This window comes from Sarcophilus harrisii, chromosome 5 (genome assembly GCF_902635505.1).
Source record: "Sarcophilus harrisii chromosome 5, mSarHar1.11, whole genome shotgun sequence".
NCBI lineage: Eukaryota > Metazoa > Chordata > Mammalia > Dasyuromorphia > Dasyuridae > Sarcophilus > Sarcophilus harrisii.
In genome coordinates this window covers 95329347-95351991 of record NC_045430.1, presented here as the reverse complement: position 1 = coordinate 95351991, position 22645 = coordinate 95329347, and the positions used below count along the sequence as shown (strand labels likewise).

The following is a 22645-nucleotide window of genomic DNA, read 5'->3' as shown; positions in this document are numbered from 1 at the left end:
TCTGGATAAGTGATCAGCCCTATGATCAGGGAGTTGGGGAATTAGTAGGCCCTGATCTGATATCCTGCTCTTCTCAGCAACCTCCTTGCTGTCTTCTGCACAGCAGGGCCAACCCCTTATCCCTCCTAGGGCCATTTATGCTGGAGAGTAATTGTCACTTACAGAAGCTCCTGCAGGTCCAGGAGACCCAGGAGTACCAGATTCACCTCTAGGACCTTGAGCACCTTCAGGACCACGGGCACCAGTAGGACCAGCTTCTCCCTAAAAAGTGAGGAATATAGACATCATTAAAATGAAGGGAACAAGAGAAGGAAACTGTTCACCAAGTTAGTAAGTAAAGTTTATATGCTAATTACATATAGATTATAGAGACTCCAGATCCTATAAAAACACAGGTCACACATACATATTTTCACATATATATACAATCACATACACACATGCATATGTTTTCAGCACATGTGTTTACACATGTATGCATACATTCATAAAAGCATAGGAACATTCTTGAATTTTTAATGGGTCTCCTTAATTTAGCCATGTACTACTCTGAAAGGATATATTAGGCCCAAAACTATAGATTTCAGATATTTAATTTTTCAAGAGGCCAAAAAAAAAAGGCCTCATAAAAACTGAAGCCACAAGAAGTAGGATATCTGCTTCCTCCACTCCAACTGACAAATTTCTTCTTTCTTTGAAACATTCTGGTCATTAAAGACTTCCTTTGCATTGTGAATAGTCACAAGAGAATATTATAACTAGAAACTAGAAATGATAATAATAACTGGGTTTCTATAATCATCATCAAGATCATCATCATCATCATCATCATCATCATCATCATCAACATAGTTGGGCTGAAAAGTTTGCTGATCTTCTAGGTCATTAGTCACTAAACCTTCTCCCAATGCTGGCTGACTTCATACATTCATTTTCACAGGGTAGAGAAGGAATGTTTCCAGAGCTGCTCAGAGTTCTGGTTAAAACTGATGTGTTAGAGCAAAGATCTTTTCAACCTAGAGGGTGTGATTACACATACTCTGGAGCAGTCTACGAGCCAATTTTTATTTTCTGTAACACATTTTCTCTTTAAAATTATAACTTTTAAAATCATTTTTTTAAAAAGTCATTCAGAGAGAGGAGAGGGGCATTAACTTGAAGAGAGGGCAAAGTCTGCTCAAATTTCTGGATTTGCTTTTCCTCTTCTCAGAACTTTCTTATCTTCCATTTACAATCATTATTTTGTAAAGGCCAAGTGCCTTTACCTTGTTCTGTCTCTTTTTATAGTGGCTCTCCTTCACCTGGCTCCCAGGGCCTCAGCTACTGTCTGGTTGTCATGGAAACCCCAAGAGGGAAAAGCAACCTGATACTAGTTGACCACATTCATCTCCTGGCCTAAACTCAGCAAGATTTTCCAGGAAATTTCACACTGGACTCTCCGGAGTCACAGAGGCCTTTCCCTGAGTTGTAATCTCCCACTGGCCTCTATTAATCTTCTGAAGAATTCTATTAAAATGACTCTGAAAGGTTTTTTTTTTCTTTTTTTCAGGGAGGAGTGGGGATGACATGGGGACATAGTACAAAGAGTGATGCAAAAAAAAAAAAGAAAAGAAAAGGGTGTAAAACATCAGAAAGAGACAGAAAAAACAATTGCTTTCAAAGTAAGTATAAAATATTTAAGAATCTACCTACAAAGACAAATAAAAGAATCATGCTAAAATAATTTTAAAATAATCTTTAGAGAAATGAAGACAGATGTAAACATAAAAGGAAAAATTAATCACATTAATCACATCTGGACTTTGATAATGCAATAAAATTATATGTAAATTAACATAATTAAAAGATTTAGTGCCATATCAATCTAACTACCAAAGTTTGTATAAATAGAAAGATAACAAAATTCAGCTGAAGGAACTAAAAGTCAAAAATGTCAAAGGAATTAATTTTTAAAGTGATTCTAAAAGATTAAAAATTCTAAAGATTAAAAAGATTCTAGCAGTACCATAACTCAAACAATAATATAAAACAAAAGGCATCAAAACAGTTGTTTTGATATAAGCTAGAAAATTAAAAATGTAATCAGTAGGATAAATTAGGCACATAAGATCTAGAAACAATAGAACATAATGCCCTACTATTTGATAAATGCAAAGACTTCAATTAGTGGGGAATTTTTTTTTTTGGACAAAAAATATGCTGGGAAATCTGACAAAAAATGGATTTAGGCCTAGATCTCCCATTTTATATTTAATAAACTCCAAATGGATGTATGTTGTGGGTAGAAAGGGTCATATAATAAAATTTGAAAAGGAATGAAGATACTTTCACAGTTATGGCTAAGGAAATAGTTACTGACCAAAAAAGGGATAGAGAGTCCAGTGTGAAATTTCCTGGAAAATCTTGCTGAGTTTAGGTGAAGAGATGAAACATTTTTGCAAAAATAAAATTGATGGGGGGCAACTAGGTGGTGCAGTGGATAGAGCACCAGCCAGAAGTCAGGAAGACCTGAGTTCAAATGTGACCTCAGACACTTGACACTTCCTAGCTGTGTGACCTCAGGTCACTTAATCTCAATTGCCTCAGCAAAAAAATAAAAAATAAATAATAAATATAAACAAACAAATAAATAATAAATGAAATAAAATCGATACAGTTAAAAGTAGAAGAGAAATAATAACAAGTAGGAAAAAAATCTTTGTATAAAACTTGCCTAATAAAAGTCTGCAATCCAAAATACACAAGCAATTGAATATACATTGCATATAATTATATACAAAATTTACAAAAGGAAAAGCCATTACCTAATAGATAAATCATTAAAGGATAAGCATCCAAATTCACCAAATTATTACTAATAATTACTAATAATAAGAGAAATTATATTAAAACCATAAGTGGATTTGTGAATCAGACCAGTTATTTTGGAAAGCAATTAGGAACTCTATGTAAAAAACAAATCATTAAACCATGCAAATCTTTTTACCCAGCTATACCATTTTTTGAACATATATCCCAAAGGGGTTAAAGAAAGAGGCAATGGACCCAAAAGGACAAAAATATTTATAGAAGCATTTTTTTTGTTATAGCAAAGAACTGGAAACTAAGAAAGTTTCCTCATTTGGGAAATGGCTGAACAAATTATGATGTAAGAATGTATTGAAATATTGTTGTGCTGTCAGAAAAGGAAATTCAGGAAGATTTGCATGAAGAGCAAAGTAAACATAGGCAGAACAATTTGTATAATAGCTATAATGTTGCAAAAGAAAACAATCACTAAAGATTTAAGAAATCTAATCAATTCTATGACCAAGATTCCTAGGACTGCAGAATGAAACACTTTCAAACAGGGCCAAAGTGTGAAGGTCTTGGAGGCTTATTTGTTACAGGATATAACTACATGGGATATTGGTTAGAATAGAGAGAGCTAGTGATAGCTAGTGATAGAGAGAGAGAGAGAGAGAGAGAGAGAGAGAGAGAGAGAGAGAGAGAGAGAGAGAAATTTTAAAAGCATAAATAAAACATTCTAAAAAATATTCAGAAGATAATAGGACAAAAGTCCAAAAGAAGACAGACATAAACAGGACAGTTTTGGGAACTAAAATTGCTAACTTGTTGAATTTTATATACATAGGGTTAATTTTTTTAAACCAAGCTGTATGTAATAAATATGTGTATTTTCATCTGTATATGGAAGTGTTCATATTTGTCAAATTCATTGTTTTTTATGGAATTTATTTTAAAAAGAGTCCCACAAAAACTATAAATACCAACTGATGCAGAAAAAAAATGAGACTTTGGTAGAGCCAGAAGTAGAGAAAAAGGTAGGAGAAAAGGAAGGGAAGAGTACTGTTTCCTCATTTTATTATTAATCCTTTTCTTCTCCCCCTAACCTGGTTCTGTTAGCTGCTTTACTTTTTGATGCTTCTAAACTCCTGAGATTGTTGGAGAGAAAGTAGATCTCTTACCTTTCCCTCCTAGTTGGCTATCATCTCTCTGATCTCTTTCTGTTTCTTCTTCCTGCCTGTATTTCTCTGTCTGCCTTTCCTTTGCTGAGTCTGTAATTTTACCTGCAGTTGCTTATCATGCTATCTTTACTTTTCCTTCCAGCAGGTGACCCTAGAGAAATTTTTGGCTTTATTCGTTTCCTAGAAGGGGAGTAGTTATGGATGGGGGCAGAAAATTAAGATTTCTTAGAAGGGAAGAAGAGTTCAAAAACCCCTCTTTTGGGGAGGGGAATTCATTGATGTTTTGGGGATTCACAATTGTCTTGAAAGCAAACTTACCTTAGCCCCTGGAGCACCTGGGAATCCTGGGCCACCAGAAGGACCAACAGGACCCTATGGTCAAAAGAAAAGAAGTGAGTCTCTGGCTGGGAAAGGGACAAAACTTCAGACTTCAAGTAAGCCTCTAGTTCGATCCTCCCCCACATGAGCCTGTCGGAGCTCTACAAAAATTCTGGCTATAATCTCCAGTTAAAAAGAACACAACAGGCATTCAGATGCCAGTATCCTCAGGGGTCTCCAGACAGAGGTCCTCATTAAAGACCACTCTAAGGTCAAAGTCTCTGAAACATCTCAGCCTACACTTGCCTAGTTCCAGAGTTCAAAATGAATATCTGATTCTGAATATGATAAAAAGTAAGCTTTCCCAAGCCTGTGATTTCCTAACATTCTCCCTCCCTTCACTCCCCAAAACCACCAAAAAATGATTATCAGTCAACTTACAGGGGGACCAGCTGGACCTGGTTGACCATCATTGCCACGAGCACCCTGTGAAAAAAATAAGAGGGAAAAGGGAATCAGGGAGAGGAGTCTATTATTCATTTGCCTAGAAATGCAAATAGAAAAGATTCCCTCTTCCCCAAGATTCAAACAAACTTGTATACATATACATACAAACATATACACATGAATTAAGGAAGTTACTAAGTTTGGAGTGTCCTAGAAACTGAACAGGAAACTGGACATTATTTGAAAATAATTCCCGTTTTCACTCAATCTAGGTTTTACAACTTCAAGACCAAAGAATCATCTGGATTCACCTTGCCTGTGTTTGGAAGTATACTGTTGTAGATACAAGAATCAAGAGCCCCACTTCCAATATATCCAGGAACATGACATTAGCTCACAAATAAACTACAACTTATCTGAATTAAATAGTAAGACAAAATGATAATGCTTTCTCTCTTATTGGACCCTCAGCAACTCTATGGGGTAGATGATACTTATCTCCATTTTACAGATGTTCAAAGTTAAATGATTTGCCTAAGCTCACACATTAAGTATCCAAGGCAGAAATCAGTCCCAGCTCTTCCTGGCCCTTGGGCAGCTGTCAACTGACACTCACCTAAGTGACTCCAAGGGGACTCTGACCCTCACCCATCCTATTGACACCTCATCGCCACAGAAATCAACTCAGGCAAGATAGATGAAGCTTCACTGACTCCTAAGGCATTTCCCCACTATTACTGAATTCCAGAAGTAGTCATATTTGCCCCTGTGCTCCTTAGAGGCAAGGTTGCATGGTGGAAAGAATACTGAAATGAAGGAGAGGATGTCTGCAAAGTAGTCACAGACAATTAAGGGATATAGCCACACCAAGATCACTAGAGATATCACTAAGTGGCCTTGTGTTCTATTTGATATCAATCACTATGGTACTTTCTAAAAGGAGACTGAATCCCTGAAATTCAAAGTAATTCATCTACCTTGTAGCTTTGCCTCTCAGAAGCATCCATAAGAAGGAGGACTTCCTTAATTAGAATTTATATTTCAAATTAAACACAAAAGGAAGAGCTTGCCGGTGACTTTTTCATGTTTCTTATAATAAACTCCATGTTTTGGGATTAAATGATAGATTCTAAAGGAGATTCCACGGGGAGTGTACCCAAAGGGGCTAAAGAAGATACCAGAAGAGATTCCTATATGTGCTAGAGATGAGCCACTGATTCTGTTCTGGGCTCATTAGAAAGAAAAGAGAAGGTTCTGTCCCCCCCATCTCTGTCTCTGTCTTTATGTACTGAGAATGACTAAAAAATGAAAATATATAAATTTAATGGAATAATATTGCTCCAAAAGAAATGATGAAAGGGGTGATTTCAGGAAAAGTTGTAAGGACCTATATAACTTAATACAAAGCAAAGTAAGCAGAATTAGGAGAACAATTTATACAACAACCATACCATGCCATGATTCTGGAGGACAAAAATTGAAGTATGCTATTCACTTCCTGACAAGAAAGGTAATAAACTCAAGATTCAGAATGATACCTATTTTTTTAGATGGATAATTTGGGAATTTGCTTTGCTTGATTATATATATTTATGCCAAAGGCTGTACTTTTATTTAATTTTTTTTTGTTCAATTGGTGAAAATATTGTAGGAGGAAGAGAAGATTTAAGCTTGTTAATTAAAATAAATGTACAAATAAATAAATAAACCTCTACTGAGACCAAATTGGGATGGGAAGCAAAAAAAAAAAAAAAAAAATTGAGCAGCCTCTTGTTTTGTCTAATTCTCATTGAGACAAGAATGCTTCTTACTCAAATAGTTGAGTTTCCCACCAACCGAGGAAAGCACCTGCAAGCCTTTATAGAGAATGCCTTGCCAGATGGGAAGGTTGGTAACCTCCCCTGGCCCTGTGGAACTCCAGAGCAGATATCTGGGGACTCAGAGAGACCAGGATGGTAATATTACTATCATAATAGTAATGTCATAATTATGTCGTCATATTAGTCCATGGGGACTAAACTTCTGCTGGGGAAAATCCAGGATGGGGATTTTTTTAAACTTATATTCCTGGAGGGAATGTCTGTCAGCTATATAGTCTAGTTCCAAGGAGAGCATATGTGATCAGTGAGGCGGAAACTCCAGCTGTGCATAGCCCCAGACCTGGAGGTCCAGGGCCCAGTAAAGTGGGATCCTCTATAAAGGGAGGCAGCCCGATTGCACAGTAGAACTGCAGAGTCACTGGCCTCCATGATTTATAAGAGGTTAGCTCTAGGAAAGTCCTCTCAATTTCACTATAGCACCAGCAACATGGTCCACACCACTAGAAGAATGAATGCCTCTGAGCCTGTAAGATGGTCAGTGTGGGGAGGCAGAATGAAGTAGCATCAATGGGTATAGTCAGAAAAGCCAGAACTTAATGCTGTTATGTGCTAGAGGAAAGGAAACCAAAAAGAAGGGACTCTTGGTAGAAACAGGGAAAGAAGAGGGAGAAAATTATAGTTCTCTCAATTCCCTCTTCATCTAGTCACAGGGCATAATGCCATTGTCACTTGAGGCATTTTAGAAAGCAATCCCTTGTACTCTTTAGTACCTACAAGCTGGGATCCTGGTAATTGGCAGGAATGGCAGTGCTTCTTGGCTAGGGCAGAATACTTTTTCTAATCCTCCTCACAGAAAATGACACTATTACAGAATAGGCCCTTTGGCAAGTTTTGCTAATGAACAAGAATCATGCCTAGTTATTTTACTGATGTGCTTTTGAGGGGCAATTTTCCCTGTACAAATGTTCAGTCAGCAATACCACTAAGGCTCTTTTAATCATTGATTAGAGAAATGTAGAAACTTATTTCCTGCTCAGGGTACTGAAATCTCTTGCTTGAGTGATGGATAATCTGAAATATCAGTTGAAAAGACAATCTTTTAAAAGCATTGTTTTCATCATGTTTAATCAATGGCAAACACTTAAGGTGGTTTCCTATTGTGTGTTATAACCAAGTTGAGCTCCTCAGCCTGGAATACAAGGCCCTCCAGGAACTGATCCCCTCATGTCTCTGCAATCTCATATTTCTTTATTTCCCAACACATACTCAATGGAGCTTCCTTTTCTTTATGATTCTCTCCCTTTTCTTGCCATAATTATTAAAATACAAATTTTAAGATCCCCTCAAAAGATGGCACATTGTAAGTGCTTAAAGGGATGATTTTTCATTCATGAGTCAAGTTTCACTACCTTTTTTTGTTTATCAGTGATTGAACTTTTTGCTGAATACTATCTTTGTATGTTAATTTCATTATCATACACTGGCTTTTATATTCTGATTATCTCCTGCTCTTATATTTGTAACAATATTAACTCACTTTCGCATAATTTATATAGTTTAAATATTGTTATAAGACAAATAATATAATTATCTCATTTGCCTTCTAAGCAAAGAGATTAGAATTCCTTAAAGAATACAATGTCAATAACAAGCATGTATAGCTACTTATTGAATGAATGAGCAATTTTTTTTACCTACAATACTATCTATAATAATCTGAAGTTCAGTTTCCTTATCTGGCAATGAAAGTGGTAGTACCCAACTCACAGTGTTGCTGCATGGAAAATGCTTTGTAAACCTGTAGTTGCTTTATATTTTATATAAATATGACCTAGTGATATGATATATACAGTGAGGAAATTAGATTAAATAGTTATCAGGATCTCTTCTAATACTATAGCCTATGAAATACTTAATAAATGCAAGGCAAACAAAACCGACTATGAATTCCAGGGTGATGAATGACAGAACTACATTCAAATGAAAGAATGATCAAATAAGAATATGTAAAAATACTTTACACATCTTCAAAGTACCACATTCCCTAATAGTATCATGTGATACATCCTCTAATAATATCATTCAATTAGAGATCATTACTTTGTTAGTGGAATTTGAGTTCGGGCTATCAAACATCTTTCCCCATTCTTTGCCAAGGTATCTATGCTGCTACTAGAATTCCTTATGTTTCTTTGAAGCTTTCTGTGCAAAATGAAACACAGGGTGGCAAGATTATTACACCAACTGGAGTGTGTCTGCCAACACCAAAATGAATTTTTCAGGTCCTCTAAAATACCACAGCCCTCGCCTAGAAAATTCAGGGAAGGGGCAAAATATCATAAATAGGGGAAAGAGCTTATAATAAACTGTAGAATTAACAAAGAAGGGGTCACCTGGGTGATGAATCTCAAATGATTAAGAAAGGCAAAGAAAAAGATTTATTTTTGAGTTTCTCTGGGTAAGAATTCTTATCAGGATGCATTTAGTCTAAAGCAAAGATTTCACTTAACTGAGCTCAGAATCAGCATACCTGTTTCAATGAAGTAGATAGACCCTTTGCAATAAAGCTAACTGAAATGACTAATGAGTGCTCTGTCCTCGGAGTAATTGCCAACCAAAGGCTAGGTCCTGGCACTGTCTACCCCAAACCCCTGAAGTAAGAGATGTGGCTCCATACTCACCGCTGCACCAGGAGGGCCATTTCGTCCTCTCTCACCAGGTAGACCTCGGGGACCCTGAGACATACAATGGTAAATGTAAAAATGCTTGACGTGTTCGTTCAGATGCCAGGAAAAGCCTAACTCCAGCTCTTAAAGATGAAATTCATACTCACCATAGGGCCAGGAGAACCATTTTCACCAGGAGATCCACCTTCACCCTGAGACAAAGAAACAAAGAGTCAGCATGAATGAACCTATTCCCCAGAGAGCAAAAAGCAGGAAAATCCTAGTATCTTGCATAGCCTGTCATTTGACTATAAAACACTCCCAGACTGACATTCTAGATTGGGAAAGTTCCCTATGCTCTTTCCTGTTGAATTCCCACTAGGAAAGAGGAAGACAAATTATTTTATGTTGATAAAGACTATCACCAAAGCTGTTCTTTCCCTGCAGTAAATTCCAAGTTAGGATTTTCCTTACTGAAGGAAAAGTTCCATTTCAAAGCACTTACATTCTATATGCCTTCTTATTTCCTTACCTTAACACCAGGAGCACCAGCTTCCCCCTTGGCTCCATCTAAACCTGGGTAACCCTAGAGAATGAGAGAGGAAATTCATTCACGTGTCTGGGAAAAAAAGGAAACATTGCTACTCTTATCCTTACTTCAACCCAAGTCCTTCCTTTCCTCCCAATTATCCCACCATGACCTAAGACCACCTTCCTATCCCTATTAATAAAAAATACTTACTCTATGACCTTTGACACCAGGAAGACCAGGAGTACCTGGGAAACCTCGAGCTCCCTGAAATCCAAAAATAAAATGTAAAGGAAATAGACACTAGGAAGAGCAAACTCTATTTCTTGTACAGTACTTTGAGGAAATATGAAAAGCCTGATGAGAGCAATCAGAATGAATGCCCAGAATGTACACTTTGTGGGCTTGTAACTTCAGATTTATGACTGTGACTGTGTCCCTTCCCCATTATGTGCCTTGGTTTCCCTGTGTATCAAAAAAATTAGCATTTCCCACTGTTAGGGGTTTTAGTGAAACACAAGGAAAGTACTATCTCACTGTCAGGTTGGGAAAATTATAAAGATTTCTAACCAATTCTTCCTAACTGACAAATGTTGCAGTATTTTATTTATATAAGTGCACTATGGGATCATAGGTTTGAAAATCCTAATGCCAATCTAAGAAAAAGGCTGGTTTTGGAGATGAGAAAGATAGTAAACATACCTGAGGACCTGGGGGACCACGTTCACCAGATTTTCCTGGTTTTCCAGCTTCACCCTGAAGGGAGCAAAACTTACTTTTAAGCTTACTTCAGAACAATATCATTGCTACTCTTGGACCTTTAGAATGGTCCCTTTTATTTCTAATCTCATTGCATTTTCCACATCTCTTCAAAGATTAAAGGTTTTCTTTTCAGTAGCTGACTTTTTTTATCCTTTAAACTCCTCCTTGAAAGGTACTGCTTCTACAGAATACCTCTATACATATAAAGAAGAAACTTGTTGTTTTTTTTTCCATTTTGCAGCTGGTTCCCCAATGGACAAATTCCCTATATCTTTATCCCACCATTGCCTCTAATGTTTTTGTCACCTATAAGATAAATCTTAAGAGTATTCCAGTTAGGCAAAGACTATACCTACTTTATTCTCCCTATCACTCCAGGTACACGAATTTATCTTTGAGAAATATTATGTATACAGGAAGTACCCATCTCTGTAATGAAGCTAACTGGTTAGGCTTAAGTGATAGTTTATATATATAAAACTCTTTGCTTTTTCATTAGTTGACTAAATGCTAAATTGGTCCATTTTCTAACTCATTTAAAATTGAAACAGTTTAGCTTTCTTGGATATTTCTGTAACTATTTATCTATCTGTACATTTTTTTCTTTGTGTTTTTCCTATCCCCACTTTTATTTTTCAGATCTTTTCCTATCATTTCTTGGGCTAAAGGCCAATATTTTTCTTTTCACTGTATCTGGAGCAACAGTCTAGATAAATCTTAGTTTCCTTATCTGTAAAATCAGAAAATGGGATTAGATAATATTTAAGGTCCTTTCTGGCCTGCAGTCTTATCATCCCCTGAACTCCAGAGCTTATTCTTCCATAGAATATTGTCATCATCATCACTAATAAGAGCTTCATAATTTAAGTCTTTCTCCTCAGTATATTGCCTCCCACCCAAGTAAGGATAGATGAAGTTCAACAATTCCTTTCCTAAAGTAGGCAGGTTTCCTTCCTTGTAAGCATTCAACACTCAACAAAATGATAGCTCTTTTATATTAAAGATCACATCAAACAAGTGTCTCTGTACTTTTCATAGGCTTCCCACCCCTCTCCTCAAAATAGCAGTTTTATTTTATACTCACATCATCACCAGGTTTTCCAGGGGGACCAGGAGGACCTCGAGGACCCATGGGGCCCTAGAAACAAAAAGAGATAACAACCTGAGCTAACCATACTAATCATACATGTCAGTTGACAGATACCTGAAACAATTCAATGTGCAACAGCAAGAGTTGATAAATAGTCTGACTACCACTGCTAGGAGTAAGGACTCTGAGAGGCCTGGAAAAAGTTTCCCTGACTTCTTCTTAAACAAATGTCATTATCCTAGAAAACAGTAGGACAAAATTACAAAATTGCTCCACTATGGGCAGATGCTGCTAAGAATGAAGATATTCTGGGAATTCTATTCTGGGAAGCTTAAAGACTTCTGAGTATCAGGTTATGGGGATGATCACAAACCTAATTTATATATCCTACCAAGACTGGGGACCAAACTCATGGAATATGACCCTGAGATGTAGCCCTAGTACACTGAGTTTGAGTCAGGGTGGAGGTGAGCAAGAGGTGCAAACTCCTTTGGTCATAGAATGACCTGTGCACAAGTTATTTTTTTGTTAAAGTCCAATTTCATAAAGAGAAGAATACTAAGAGAATCTAGGTTGCTGAGATTTCATTCCTTGGAGTCAGGAAAGAGAAATGTGAACACATCTCTTTTGTAATTAGTATTTCATTTAGTAATCCCAAATCCTTTGAAAAATAATTAAAACAGGTGATTTTTAAGGTAATTAATTTTATCTGCATTTACACAGTCTCAGTAGTAAGGGACAGATACACTCTTAGGCCCTGCTTCCCCATTATAGATCCTCTAGTGTGTACTTTTAAAAAACTGTTATATTTCATACTAAAGATTTCAGCCTCCCAGGCAACGTAAAGCAAGTTTTTCTTGTCACTGTGATGGGATATCTTAGGCTAGCAATAGTGACCCAAGAAAGATAATGCTGTGATAGCATTCTGGATGGTCCCTGCTGTGTTTCTCTGATGTTAAAATGAGTGCAGGCCCCCAAAGGTGTTGGTGGTCAGGGTAATGGGTGTGTATTGTATGAATATTCCCAGAGGAAGGCCATAGTCACATCTGAATACCTACCGAGACTCCAGGTTCTCCTGGCTCACCAGGATTGCCTTGAAATCCTTGAGGGCCCTAAAATGGAAAGCAGAATGCTTGAGTTAGCCACTCATGGTATGAAGATTAAAAAAAGAATTGAAAAATCATTTGAAAGGCATTTTTAAAAAGGCTGTCACTATACTCACAGGTGCCCCAGAAGGGCCAGGCGGTCCTCTTGGTCCCATGGGGCCCTGCATTGGAACACAAAACAAGGGCCCTGATCAGGAGACACCTAACCACCATTGATCAATGTGTTGTTTTCAGCCAAGGAAACCCAGACAAGAAACAAGGGGGTAATTCTATAATGGAAGAAGGACTTACAGGGGCTGCCCACTATCAGCCACCTCTTTCATATAGCCTCCTTTGCTCCATATCCAACTATTTTTATTCATAGAGACCATTCAGAAAGAAAACCCAGACTGACTTTCTCCTGGAAAGCAGCCTTGTTTACTAAAGTTTCTGAGTTTCATTTAGCATGTGCCAAGTAAAGCCTCAGGGCTGAAATTTCCTGCAGAAAATCTTGTGGGATCTTGAGGAACAGTAGCTGCTGTCTACATTCTCCAACCTTCCTTCCAAAAGCAACAAAGATTAGCCCTTAAACAAATCAGTCTATATGACTCCATACATGCACACCTCCTCCCCAGCAAACCACCTCCACCAACAACACCACCTCCTTACCCACTGTGGTAATTCATTTAAATAACTTGGCATTTGACAAAGAATGTACTCAATGAAGAAAGACTAAGTCATTTAAGACCAAACATTTAAGTCTGCTCTCTGCTAAGTAATGAAGAGTGATGTTACTATAAACAGCTATTCTAATAGAAGTGGCCAGGTTCCCTGAATCTAAGGTCATCTCCCTCACTAATGGACCCTTTCAATTTGAGATAATCTTTATCTTCTTTACCATTGGTCCTTGCATCACTCCCATCTGAGCACCTCCAGCCTTTTCATCAAACCCTCCTGCCATCTGAGCAGCGAAATTCTGCAAACAAATTCAATAATTAGGGACACAAATTTATCTTGGTTTTTTTCATTTTATCAAGTGTATTTTTTTAAGGGATTAAATCTATAAGCTTAAACTCCGGCTACTGGACAGTATCCACTGAGGATATAAAGGATAGGAAATGCCTTTTAAGTGGTCCTGGTGTCACCATGTTATTACTTTAATTCTTATGTGATGTTTACTCAGTTTTATGAAATGATGACCCATTTTTAAAAACAGTATCAAACAATTGTACATTTGCTATTAGTTATTACAAAACATAAGAAAAAAACTGTTTATATGATTATATAGTACTATTAGACTCTGAAGCCTTGGGGGAAATACAGATCATTGACCTCCAAAGACTTAGATAATGGATTGGTAAATCTCTATGTCCTTATTTAAGGTTAATTTTGTTTAAGTGCATCCAATATCCAAACGATGAAATTATGTAATTAGTTAATTCCAAGATTTTTTCCCCACAGTGACATGGGACCATCTAACAGGGAAAAGATTTGGCATATGCCAGGGCAAATACACATGCAAGGATCCCGGTCACTCTTTTTTTCAATGCACACAACTATTTAGGCAATGTTTTCCCACATCTAGAATCAATCAGTTGCGCAGCTCTGAGGTTGAGTGGGGAATTAGGCAATTGAAGTTCTTCCTTGCTGAAAACAGTACTGCCTAGTTAGATCAATCCCTAGGTTCATACTGAATAAAGGCCATATTGTGCTGTGTAGTCTAGAGGATCTAGAGAGGTTGTATAATGAGTCTAGTTAATACTGGGACTCCCTGGAAGGCAGCCAGATCAATATGTATACCAAAAAGAATATATGGGTCATTTTTTTAAGAAAAAGAACAAAGTAAGCATACTCACTCCACCAAGGCCAGGGGGTCCAGGAGGTCCTGGAGGACCAGGGGGTCCAGGATTACCAGGGGTACCAGGTTCACCATCTCTACCACGAGGTCCAGGAGCACCCTTGGCATAAAGATAAAGGGATCAGTGTTCAGTAACATAGGCTCAGTAACTACCTGCCCACAGTTTGTCCTTGGGGGAAGCAGCCAGGCATGTGGTAAGACCACAGAGGGGCCAAGGAGGCAATGAAGCTCAAAACATGTTCTTTCTTTACTTACCTTTTCCCCTTTGTCACCACGGTCACCTCGAGGTCCTTGTTCGCCTGCAGGTCCCTGAATAGGAAGGGAACAGTGATATCACATCCAAAGCACTACATGAATTGAATAGCAAGTGACACGTGTTAAATTAGGAGAAAGGTTAGACCATTGATTTCTCTATTTTTCTCACCTGAGGTCCAGGGGGTCCTTTGGGTCCTACAACCTGTATAAAAGAAAGGAATTCATCATTAATTAGAGGGGAAAAAAATAAACAGGCCATCCCTAAAAGAGTTGGCCCTGAGAAACATGGACGGTATGTAAAGAAAAACTGACAGCTTACATCTTTAATATCTCCAGGCTCGCCTTTCTGTCCCTGTAATGCAAAATATTCCTTAGATTAGATAGCAATAAATCTACCCTACCCAAATAAATCTATAGACACTTGTACTACAGGGGTTCCATCAAACAGGAGCCAAAGCAAATTTACTGTGATCAAAACATCTCTCATTTCAGAGATAGGAGTTTACTGTTCTGAGTGGGAGATACTTTCTAAAGAACATACAATAGCTCTCCAAAAATATAAGTAAAACTGCTGATAAAAACAAACAAACAAACAAAAACAATCTCACCTTTGGTCCCAGATGCCCTATTTAGAAAGGAAAAAAATGGAACATAACATAAGTCATCATGAGATGGATAAAAAAAACTTATTAAACATATGTTTACTCTTCAGAGGACACAAAACCGGAAAGAAAACAAAACAAAGAAGGATTAAATAAGGAGGGAGGATATTTATGAGGGAATAATTATGTGTAAACATAACTGTCAGAATTTCACACCTTTTGTGCTATATGACCTCATGAACAATAAAAGTTTCTCTAGGTTTCTTGCACAGAATGAGCAAAGCAAGTTAGTGGTAAAGCGTCAAAGAGAAGAGTTAATCAGCTACACAGAAAGGAAACACTCAAGATAGCATTTGTTTAGTCTAATTTTGCCTTCAGTCTGAAAGTCCCCTCATCCCCTCCCCCAATCTTCCCAAGCTAAAGGTTACTTAGAAAGCCTTACTTTAGAGAGGTGCCTGTCTCCTCCAAGTAAGCAGAGCAAAGAGCAAAATGCAAATGTTAACAAAAAGCATTTCAGCATAATCCCAAATTCCAATCTCCCAATTATTTTTCCCTGGTAAAATAAGTAAGCAGCAAGCAACACTTCACTCACACTGGCCACCTTAAATATGAATTGGAAATTTTAGCCATTAAGATGGGTTCTCACTTTAGTCAATGTAAGTAAAGTGTTACAGAAAGAAAACTTCTTGCTTCTCCATCACTTCTGTTTCTTATAAATTAATCTGCACTAGTGAAGGTAGGGAAAACAATGGAGAGGATTCCATGAAACTTGGATTTGTTTCCTTTGTAAAAATGGAGCAGATCAGTGAATAAATATAAGTTGGGGAAGGAAGTAAGGAAGGGAACGGAGATGTCTCAGCTTCATCCCTGGATACTGACAAGGACTGACTAAGGCTTCACACCACATATAGATGGTCTAGAGCAAGGGTTCTTAAACCACTTAGACCAAGAACCTTTCAAGGTCAAAACTATTTTCACAATAACAATAAAATGTTATAATGTCTAACAAAGTAAAAAAGGATAGATATAACCCACATAAATAATAGTGCTTTGGGGGAGAGCTCAATAATTTTTAAGTGTGTTGAGTCTCAAACGCAAAAAAAAAACTTGGTCTCTAAAGGGACACAGTCCCAGACTAATCTCCTCAGTTTACATGTGGGACTTCTGTAACTTAGTTCATACTTCACTTCATAACACTGTCCTTTATTGGGGATAAGTACATGGAAAAGGGGGAGGAACCACCCAAGTTCTGTTCTTAAGAGAGGAAAACATCTTTTTCTATCTCCTCCCTAGCTTACATGATTTCTTCTCCAATCTGGTGATTATATTTGAAAGAGCTTCTTTGAGTAATGAGTGTGACTGAGGAGGACATGATTTGTGACGTAGTTGAAAAGCTTTTGCTCTTCTTTGTGGATAAGGTAATTACTTGATCTCTTGAAAAGGTATTAGGTTATCTAGACTAAACTAAACTTCAGTGCCACCAGTAACTGTCTAGCAGTGCAGAGAAGGGCAGAAAGAGAAAAAATTCCCAATCAACTAGCTAGAGGAGTGGTCTCAAGGTCTTGGGTAAGCAAGAAGTAGTCTTTCTTTTAAGTTTTAGCTGCAGGAGTCCCATGGATGACCAGTTTTCCCTATTTTCTGGCTCTGGTCCCCATCCATGGGAAAGCTTTTGCATTGACTGCAAGTAATTTATTTATGAAACAAGAAATAAATAAATTACAACCACTGGCGGTGGATGGGTCATTTGGGCAGGTAGGGCAGCACTCTCCAAAGGAGATCTCAGGGTGGAGACAGTCTTTTATGTCTTCACAGATTACTTCATCGCACAGGACAGTCCCAGTGTCACACACACAGATTCTGCAAGGCTCAGGTTTCCATACATCCTTATCATTATACCTCTGCCCTCCATGAACACAGCTGTTTGCATTTTCTGTACCAAAGGGATGAGGGTAAGAATATGGAAAAAAAGTAGGAGGAATGGGTAAGAAAGAGGAAAGCCAGAGGAGAAAAAGAAAAATAGGGTTATAATGTCAGCATTAGTTGCAGCAGTCATTACAATTAAAAAAGTCAAATATAAACTCAAGTCTTAGAGATAAATACAGCTTCAGTAAAGACCACTTTTTCCTCTGGGATATTTATCAAATAGAACATAAAGAATTTATTTCCCAAAAAAAATATTGTCACCCATGAAATCCCCAGGACCAATAATGCAATCGATAAAAGGGAGGTTAGTAGAATAGGCTACACTACATGTTTTCTGTTATCTTTCAGAACCTCTGGGAATAGCTGTTCTTGGGAATAGGTCCTGATTCACAAATGTATACTAGTCTGAATTCCTCCTTTCTCTTGCAGGTGAGCTAAAAAGAAAACAAAGTGGGGGAGGCAAGAAGAAGAAGCTGTATAACTCCACTGAGTCCCCCAGGATAGGCCTTTCTTTGAAGATAAAGTGATTTACACAGGAAAAACAGAGATGGGTAGTTCTCACAGAAATGAAGTGAGAAGTATTTGGTTTATCCTACTCTTTTGCCTGAGTTTTACTGGGTTGGTTAACCACATATGACCTCAAAGGCATTCTGTTAAATCTGTCAGAGTTTTTACCCATAAAATATATTAACAGACTCCAATATCAGATACCTATTAAGGGACACAGGTTGGGGATACAAAATATAGCAGATACCTATTATCAGATACCTACTGTACAAATCAGACACCTATCAAGAGACAGAGGTTGGAGGTAGGGAGAGGAGGAGTGGAGATGCTCAGAACTGTTTTGCAATGTTAGAATTAGGATTGTGTGGAGTTAGAGTCATGACAGAGCAAAAATTCTCAATCCCATGTCAAGATACACATGATATAAAAGTCAAATTTACATATCTTCCCCAAATAGCAAAATTATGTCTTATTTATATTTGTACTTTCCTCTCAGTGCCTAGAAGGATGCTTTGTACATCATAATAGCTTCTTTTACAAAGTTTTTGTAGAATAAATGAATGAATGAATACAGAATCATATGAGTCTTTAATACCTCACTTAGTTGTTTCTCCTTAGAGAGAGCCAACTTCCATTTTCACAACATTAGGCTCCCCAGATGCTAGGAGGGGCACAAATTGCCCAATCATGTCTAGTCTAGACAATCAGCCCTGGCTACCCAGAAAGACTGAGAGAAAAGAGCAAAGATGAGTCCTTCTTACTGTCCCATCCCATCTGGAATTTGTGTTGCAAAGAAGCCCTTTGTTGACAAGAGAGTTAAGCACACTGTGCCAAAGAGCTGGCTGCATTGGTAGCATGTGCTCAGGAGAACTCAGAGCTGGTTTTCTCATCAAAAACCTGAAAGTAGGAGCATCAGGCACAGAAGAATAAGAGAGACTTCTAAATCAAAAGAGAAAGAAGACTGACCTTAATGTTTTGGAAGGGACAGTGTTAACATTTGTACATAAAGGGATTTTTACTTTTCCATTTTCCACAGGGAAAATATTCCTAGTCCAAAAGTGTAATATTGGTAAATAAATCCTGGTAAAATGCAGAAGCTGCTTGGGGAAAAATGCAGCTGTTAAGGGAACACCAGCTTGATAGGTTTGCCCTTAACAAAAGTGGGGACAGGATTGGCTAAATACCTGTAAGAAAAGATGGACAGCTCTAAGTGGAATAACCCCATGTATTGTTACTAAATTCCCCTATGGGAAGCACTGGGACCTGGCTTCAGGAAGCACAGAAGGGTCAGGAGCTGAGCAGAAGCCAGAAACTGAACAACTGAGTCAGATGTGACCTTAGGTAAATTATGAGAAAGAAAACCATAGTAATTATCTATGACTGAAACTTGTGGAAATGCGCTTCTGAACAAAATACTACTGCTTTAAAATCGAGCCAAGGTAGTAACTGGATAACTTAGGTGTGGACAGAGGAGCTCAGCACCATTAATAGGTTTAATTACTGTTAATAAATTGCTGGTGATAGCATCACAATGAACTCCTCTAAGGTTACCCTAATTATAGCCGTACTGTATGTTACCCTTTGTGGAAGCCCTATAAAAAGCTACCTCTTTCTGGGAATTGTTTGTCTTTGCCACCAGAGAAGGGCTGGAGCCCCTATGGTGGCGGTTGGGAGCTGGGGGAGGGGGCACTGTGCTAAAGGTGGGAGCCTGGGGGAGCCCACCGGCCCTCTCCTCTCATGAATGAGCCTTTTCTGAGCTCACACAGAGCCCGATTCACAGGTCTCTGCGAGAAACCAGTTTAAAATAAATACGGGCAGCATTTCAACTCCATCTGGAACCCATCGCTGCCAATCTCCCCAATGCAAACAAACTTTCACAATAGGGGATTGAGGTCTCTAGCTTGAACTGAAGGGAGCTTTCAGAGGCGCAGACTCTGAAATGCAGATGTGGGTCAAAGACACCGGAGCCAAAAACACTTCAATCCCTTGGGGAGGCATTAGCTATCTCTAAGTTTCAAACATTTTTTTGACGTCCCTCAGAGCTGCGCCTGTTCCCTACGTCACATCTTGGGGACTAGGGGAAGCAGTAGAAAATGAGTCAGGACACGCGGGCAGGCAATCTCTCTGGGGCAACATTACCTAAACTGCCTCCTGGGAGGAGCCACTGAAGTTCTGGACACAACTAAGCACCTCCAAAATTAATTCCTTAGAGCCAATAGGAGGCAAACGAAGCCCTTTGCCATTTTAGAAAAACTATTTAGACACTGGATGGAAAACTTTAGATGGGGAGGGGTAGTTTGTTTTTGTTTTTTTTTAATGGGGGGAGTAGGCTGGATATTTCTCAAAAACTATATCGAATGCACAGCTGATTCACAGACCACAGTTAGAGTGGTTTGAGAAAAGAGAATTTGAGGTTAGGAAAGTGTCAATTCGGTGGCTAGGTAAAGATAAGACCATAATTTACTCTGCTTGCAGAAAATGCCACATCACTGAACTCCTTCGTATATCCCCTGATCTATCCTCCCAAGTGCCCCTGATGGCGAGCACTTCTTTGGCTGCTCCAGCTTTCCCTGGCAAGTCAGTCCTGCTAATGAATGGAAACTCCATCTGAGTGCCGCGAGACGGCATTCCACATAGTTTCTGGAATCCCTGACTGCTTTCAGGGAAGAGGGAGAGTGCCTCATCAGGAGAGTGACTTTTTCTCCCTTTAAATTTTCCCTCTAAGATTGATTTACAATCTGTGATATATAAAGAAAGGGACAGGTATCCTAGCTATAGGTAACGGGCCCAAAGACGAGGAGGAAAAAAATATGAAAAGGAAAAAAAAAATCCTTTCTACCTAATACACTTTCCAGGCTTCGTTTGTCCTGACTGAAATTGGGGATCCTTTCAGAAAATAGTTGCAAAGGAGAGTGCAGGAGATCCGGGTTTAGATTTGGACTGTAAACCTTGAGACCCTCAGTTGCATCGAGACAAAAAATTTATATTGGCCTCTCCTTTCACTTCCTCCTGATAATGTGGTTTGTAGCGTTCTAGAAGTATACCAAAATAGTTCTTTGTATTGTACCTCCACCTCCAAACCAGAAAGGGGGGAGGCTATTTTAATTGCTGTTTGGAGGAGTAAATTTCCTGGTGAGTCTGGAATGCTTTCTACTGTTGGGGGGGGGGGAGAGAGAGAGAGAGAGAGAGAAAGAGAGAGAGAGAGAGAGAGAGAGAGAGAGAGAGGAGGAGGAGGAAGAGAGCGCAATCCTTGAAAGTTTCTGGGGATGCTGCAGCAAAGTAATTTAAGCCTTCAGATTCTAATTGCACCGTGTAAACAGTAGTGGGAAGGAAGAAACAATAAGATCTCTAAAAGCCGCACAAAAATCTTTCTTTGTGGCAAGTCTATCTCAGAGTATCCCCTTTGTCTGGCTCTCCTTTGAACCCCCCACTCCCATCAGACCATTTAAATTAACCCTTTGGCTCCTGGCTGCTTTGTCAACCAACAGATACAGACCATCCTTCTCCTCCATATATAGATGGGCTGTGACCCGTTTGATGACCTCTTCGCGAGAAGTGTGAGGGGCCTGAACTAATGTTAATGTGGATATCTGGGGCAAAGGAGAGACGGAGAAAAAAAGAGAAAGAAACCGAAAAGTGAGACAGAAGAGAAAGAGAGAGTATATGAATTTATAAGCCTTCTCAAGATTTTCAATTTTCCATTGAATAACCCTACAGGATTTAGGGACATATCCGTTACTCTACGGATATCAGCTGTGATTAGCCCCCCCAGAGTATCTTCATCCCAGCTTTCGGAGAGGGGTGAGAGAGGGCTCCAGCCTGGTGAGAGAGTCCTGGGTCCCTGGTCCCCTCCAAGTCCCCAGTGAGTATCACTTGCTACTATATCACCTGCTGGTAGGAAGAAGTGACCAATGGGCTCCAGAAGGACCCTCGTCGCGCTGGGACGAGGTGCAAGAAAAGGTATGGAAAGAAGAACTTACGGATATCCACGTCCTGACACTGGACAGCAGCTATCAGCAGCGCTTGGGCAGTGGCCAGAAGCAGAAGAGTCCTTGGACCTCGCAGGTGAAACATGACTAGCCCGGGACCCTGCTCCGAGGAGGATGAAGCAGGCGGCAGAGGAAGGTGCTGGTCCCGGTTTCTACCGTGCCCTCATGCAGCCGGCCCCGCAGGAAAAGGACAAGCTGGAGGGAGTCTCAAGCAACCTTGCAGGACTCTGCTTCTAGCACCCGCTTGAGGCTCCCGTTATATGCGCTCTGCCCCTCCCGGGAGCTAGCGGATAAGCCGAGAGCACGGGCCACCCCTACTCCCTGCAAAGCTGTAACCTGAGCTTCCCCCCCCCAAACCCCTCCTTCTGCCCCATACCAGGCCCTGGGCCAGACCCTTCCTCCCACCCTGCCCCTCATTTTACACCTGCCCCTCTCTAGAGCACTTCTCCTTCCCAACACCCCATCACTCTCCCCTTGAGGAGAAAGGGAAGAGACTCACATTGGACACCCCATCCCACCCCCACTCTCCCTCAGGAATGCAAAGCGCCCCCCCCATCACCTCTACAAGCAGAAGAGATTGCCAAGAGGAGGGGGTGTCTCCGGCCCCTCCCTTCGGAGTTCTGCCCAGGGAGCCGGAGAGGGAGGGATGTGTTTGCAGAAAAGAGGGCACTGAGCCCTGGATGGAGGAGGGAATGAGGGAGGAAGCAGGGCAGGCAAAAAAGAGAAAGGCATCTGCAGGTGTGAGCAGGCAGGGGGCAGCGGGGAGCTGTTAAGGAAATTGAATTCAAGGCCACTGAGGCAGGAAAGCCGGAGCCAAATTCTTAGA

At 39.4% G+C, this 22645-nt stretch overlaps 1 protein-coding gene across 3 annotated transcripts in view; it reads right to left on the bottom strand.

The window, feature by feature from the left end:
- COL2A1 (collagen type II alpha 1 chain) overlaps positions 1 to 22141 on the bottom strand; it is a 47410-nt gene extending 25269 nt beyond the window's left edge. The window contains exons 1-19 of one of the 3 annotated variants that reach the window (XM_031938041.1): positions 21811 to 22141; positions 17121 to 17330; positions 15407 to 15423; positions 15118 to 15150; positions 14968 to 15000; positions 14799 to 14852; positions 14542 to 14643; positions 13584 to 13661; positions 12823 to 12867; positions 12659 to 12712; positions 11595 to 11648; positions 10451 to 10504; positions 9962 to 10015; positions 9752 to 9805; positions 9387 to 9431; positions 9235 to 9288; positions 4728 to 4772; positions 4287 to 4340; positions 163 to 261 (exon numbers count right to left, since the gene is read on the bottom strand). In XM_031938041.1, coding sequence (XP_031793901.1) covers positions 163 to 261; positions 4287 to 4340; positions 4728 to 4772; positions 9235 to 9288; positions 9387 to 9431; positions 9752 to 9805; positions 9962 to 10015; positions 10451 to 10504; positions 11595 to 11648; positions 12659 to 12712; positions 12823 to 12867; positions 13584 to 13661; positions 14542 to 14643; positions 14799 to 14852; positions 14968 to 15000; positions 15118 to 15150; positions 15407 to 15423; positions 17121 to 17330; positions 21811 to 21904 — 1233 coding nt within the window. In that variant the 5' untranslated portion in view covers positions 21905 to 22141. The remainder of the gene's footprint in view (positions 1 to 162; positions 262 to 4286; positions 4341 to 4727; positions 4773 to 9234; positions 9289 to 9386; positions 9432 to 9751; positions 9806 to 9961; positions 10016 to 10450; positions 10505 to 11594; positions 11649 to 12658; positions 12713 to 12822; positions 12868 to 13583; positions 13662 to 14541; positions 14644 to 14798; positions 14853 to 14967; positions 15001 to 15117; positions 15151 to 15406; positions 15424 to 17120; positions 17331 to 21810) is intronic. The other 2 variants (XM_003772142.3, XM_031938042.1) reach the window with 2 other exon arrangements.
- Between the last annotated feature and the right edge of the window lie 504 nt (positions 22142 to 22645).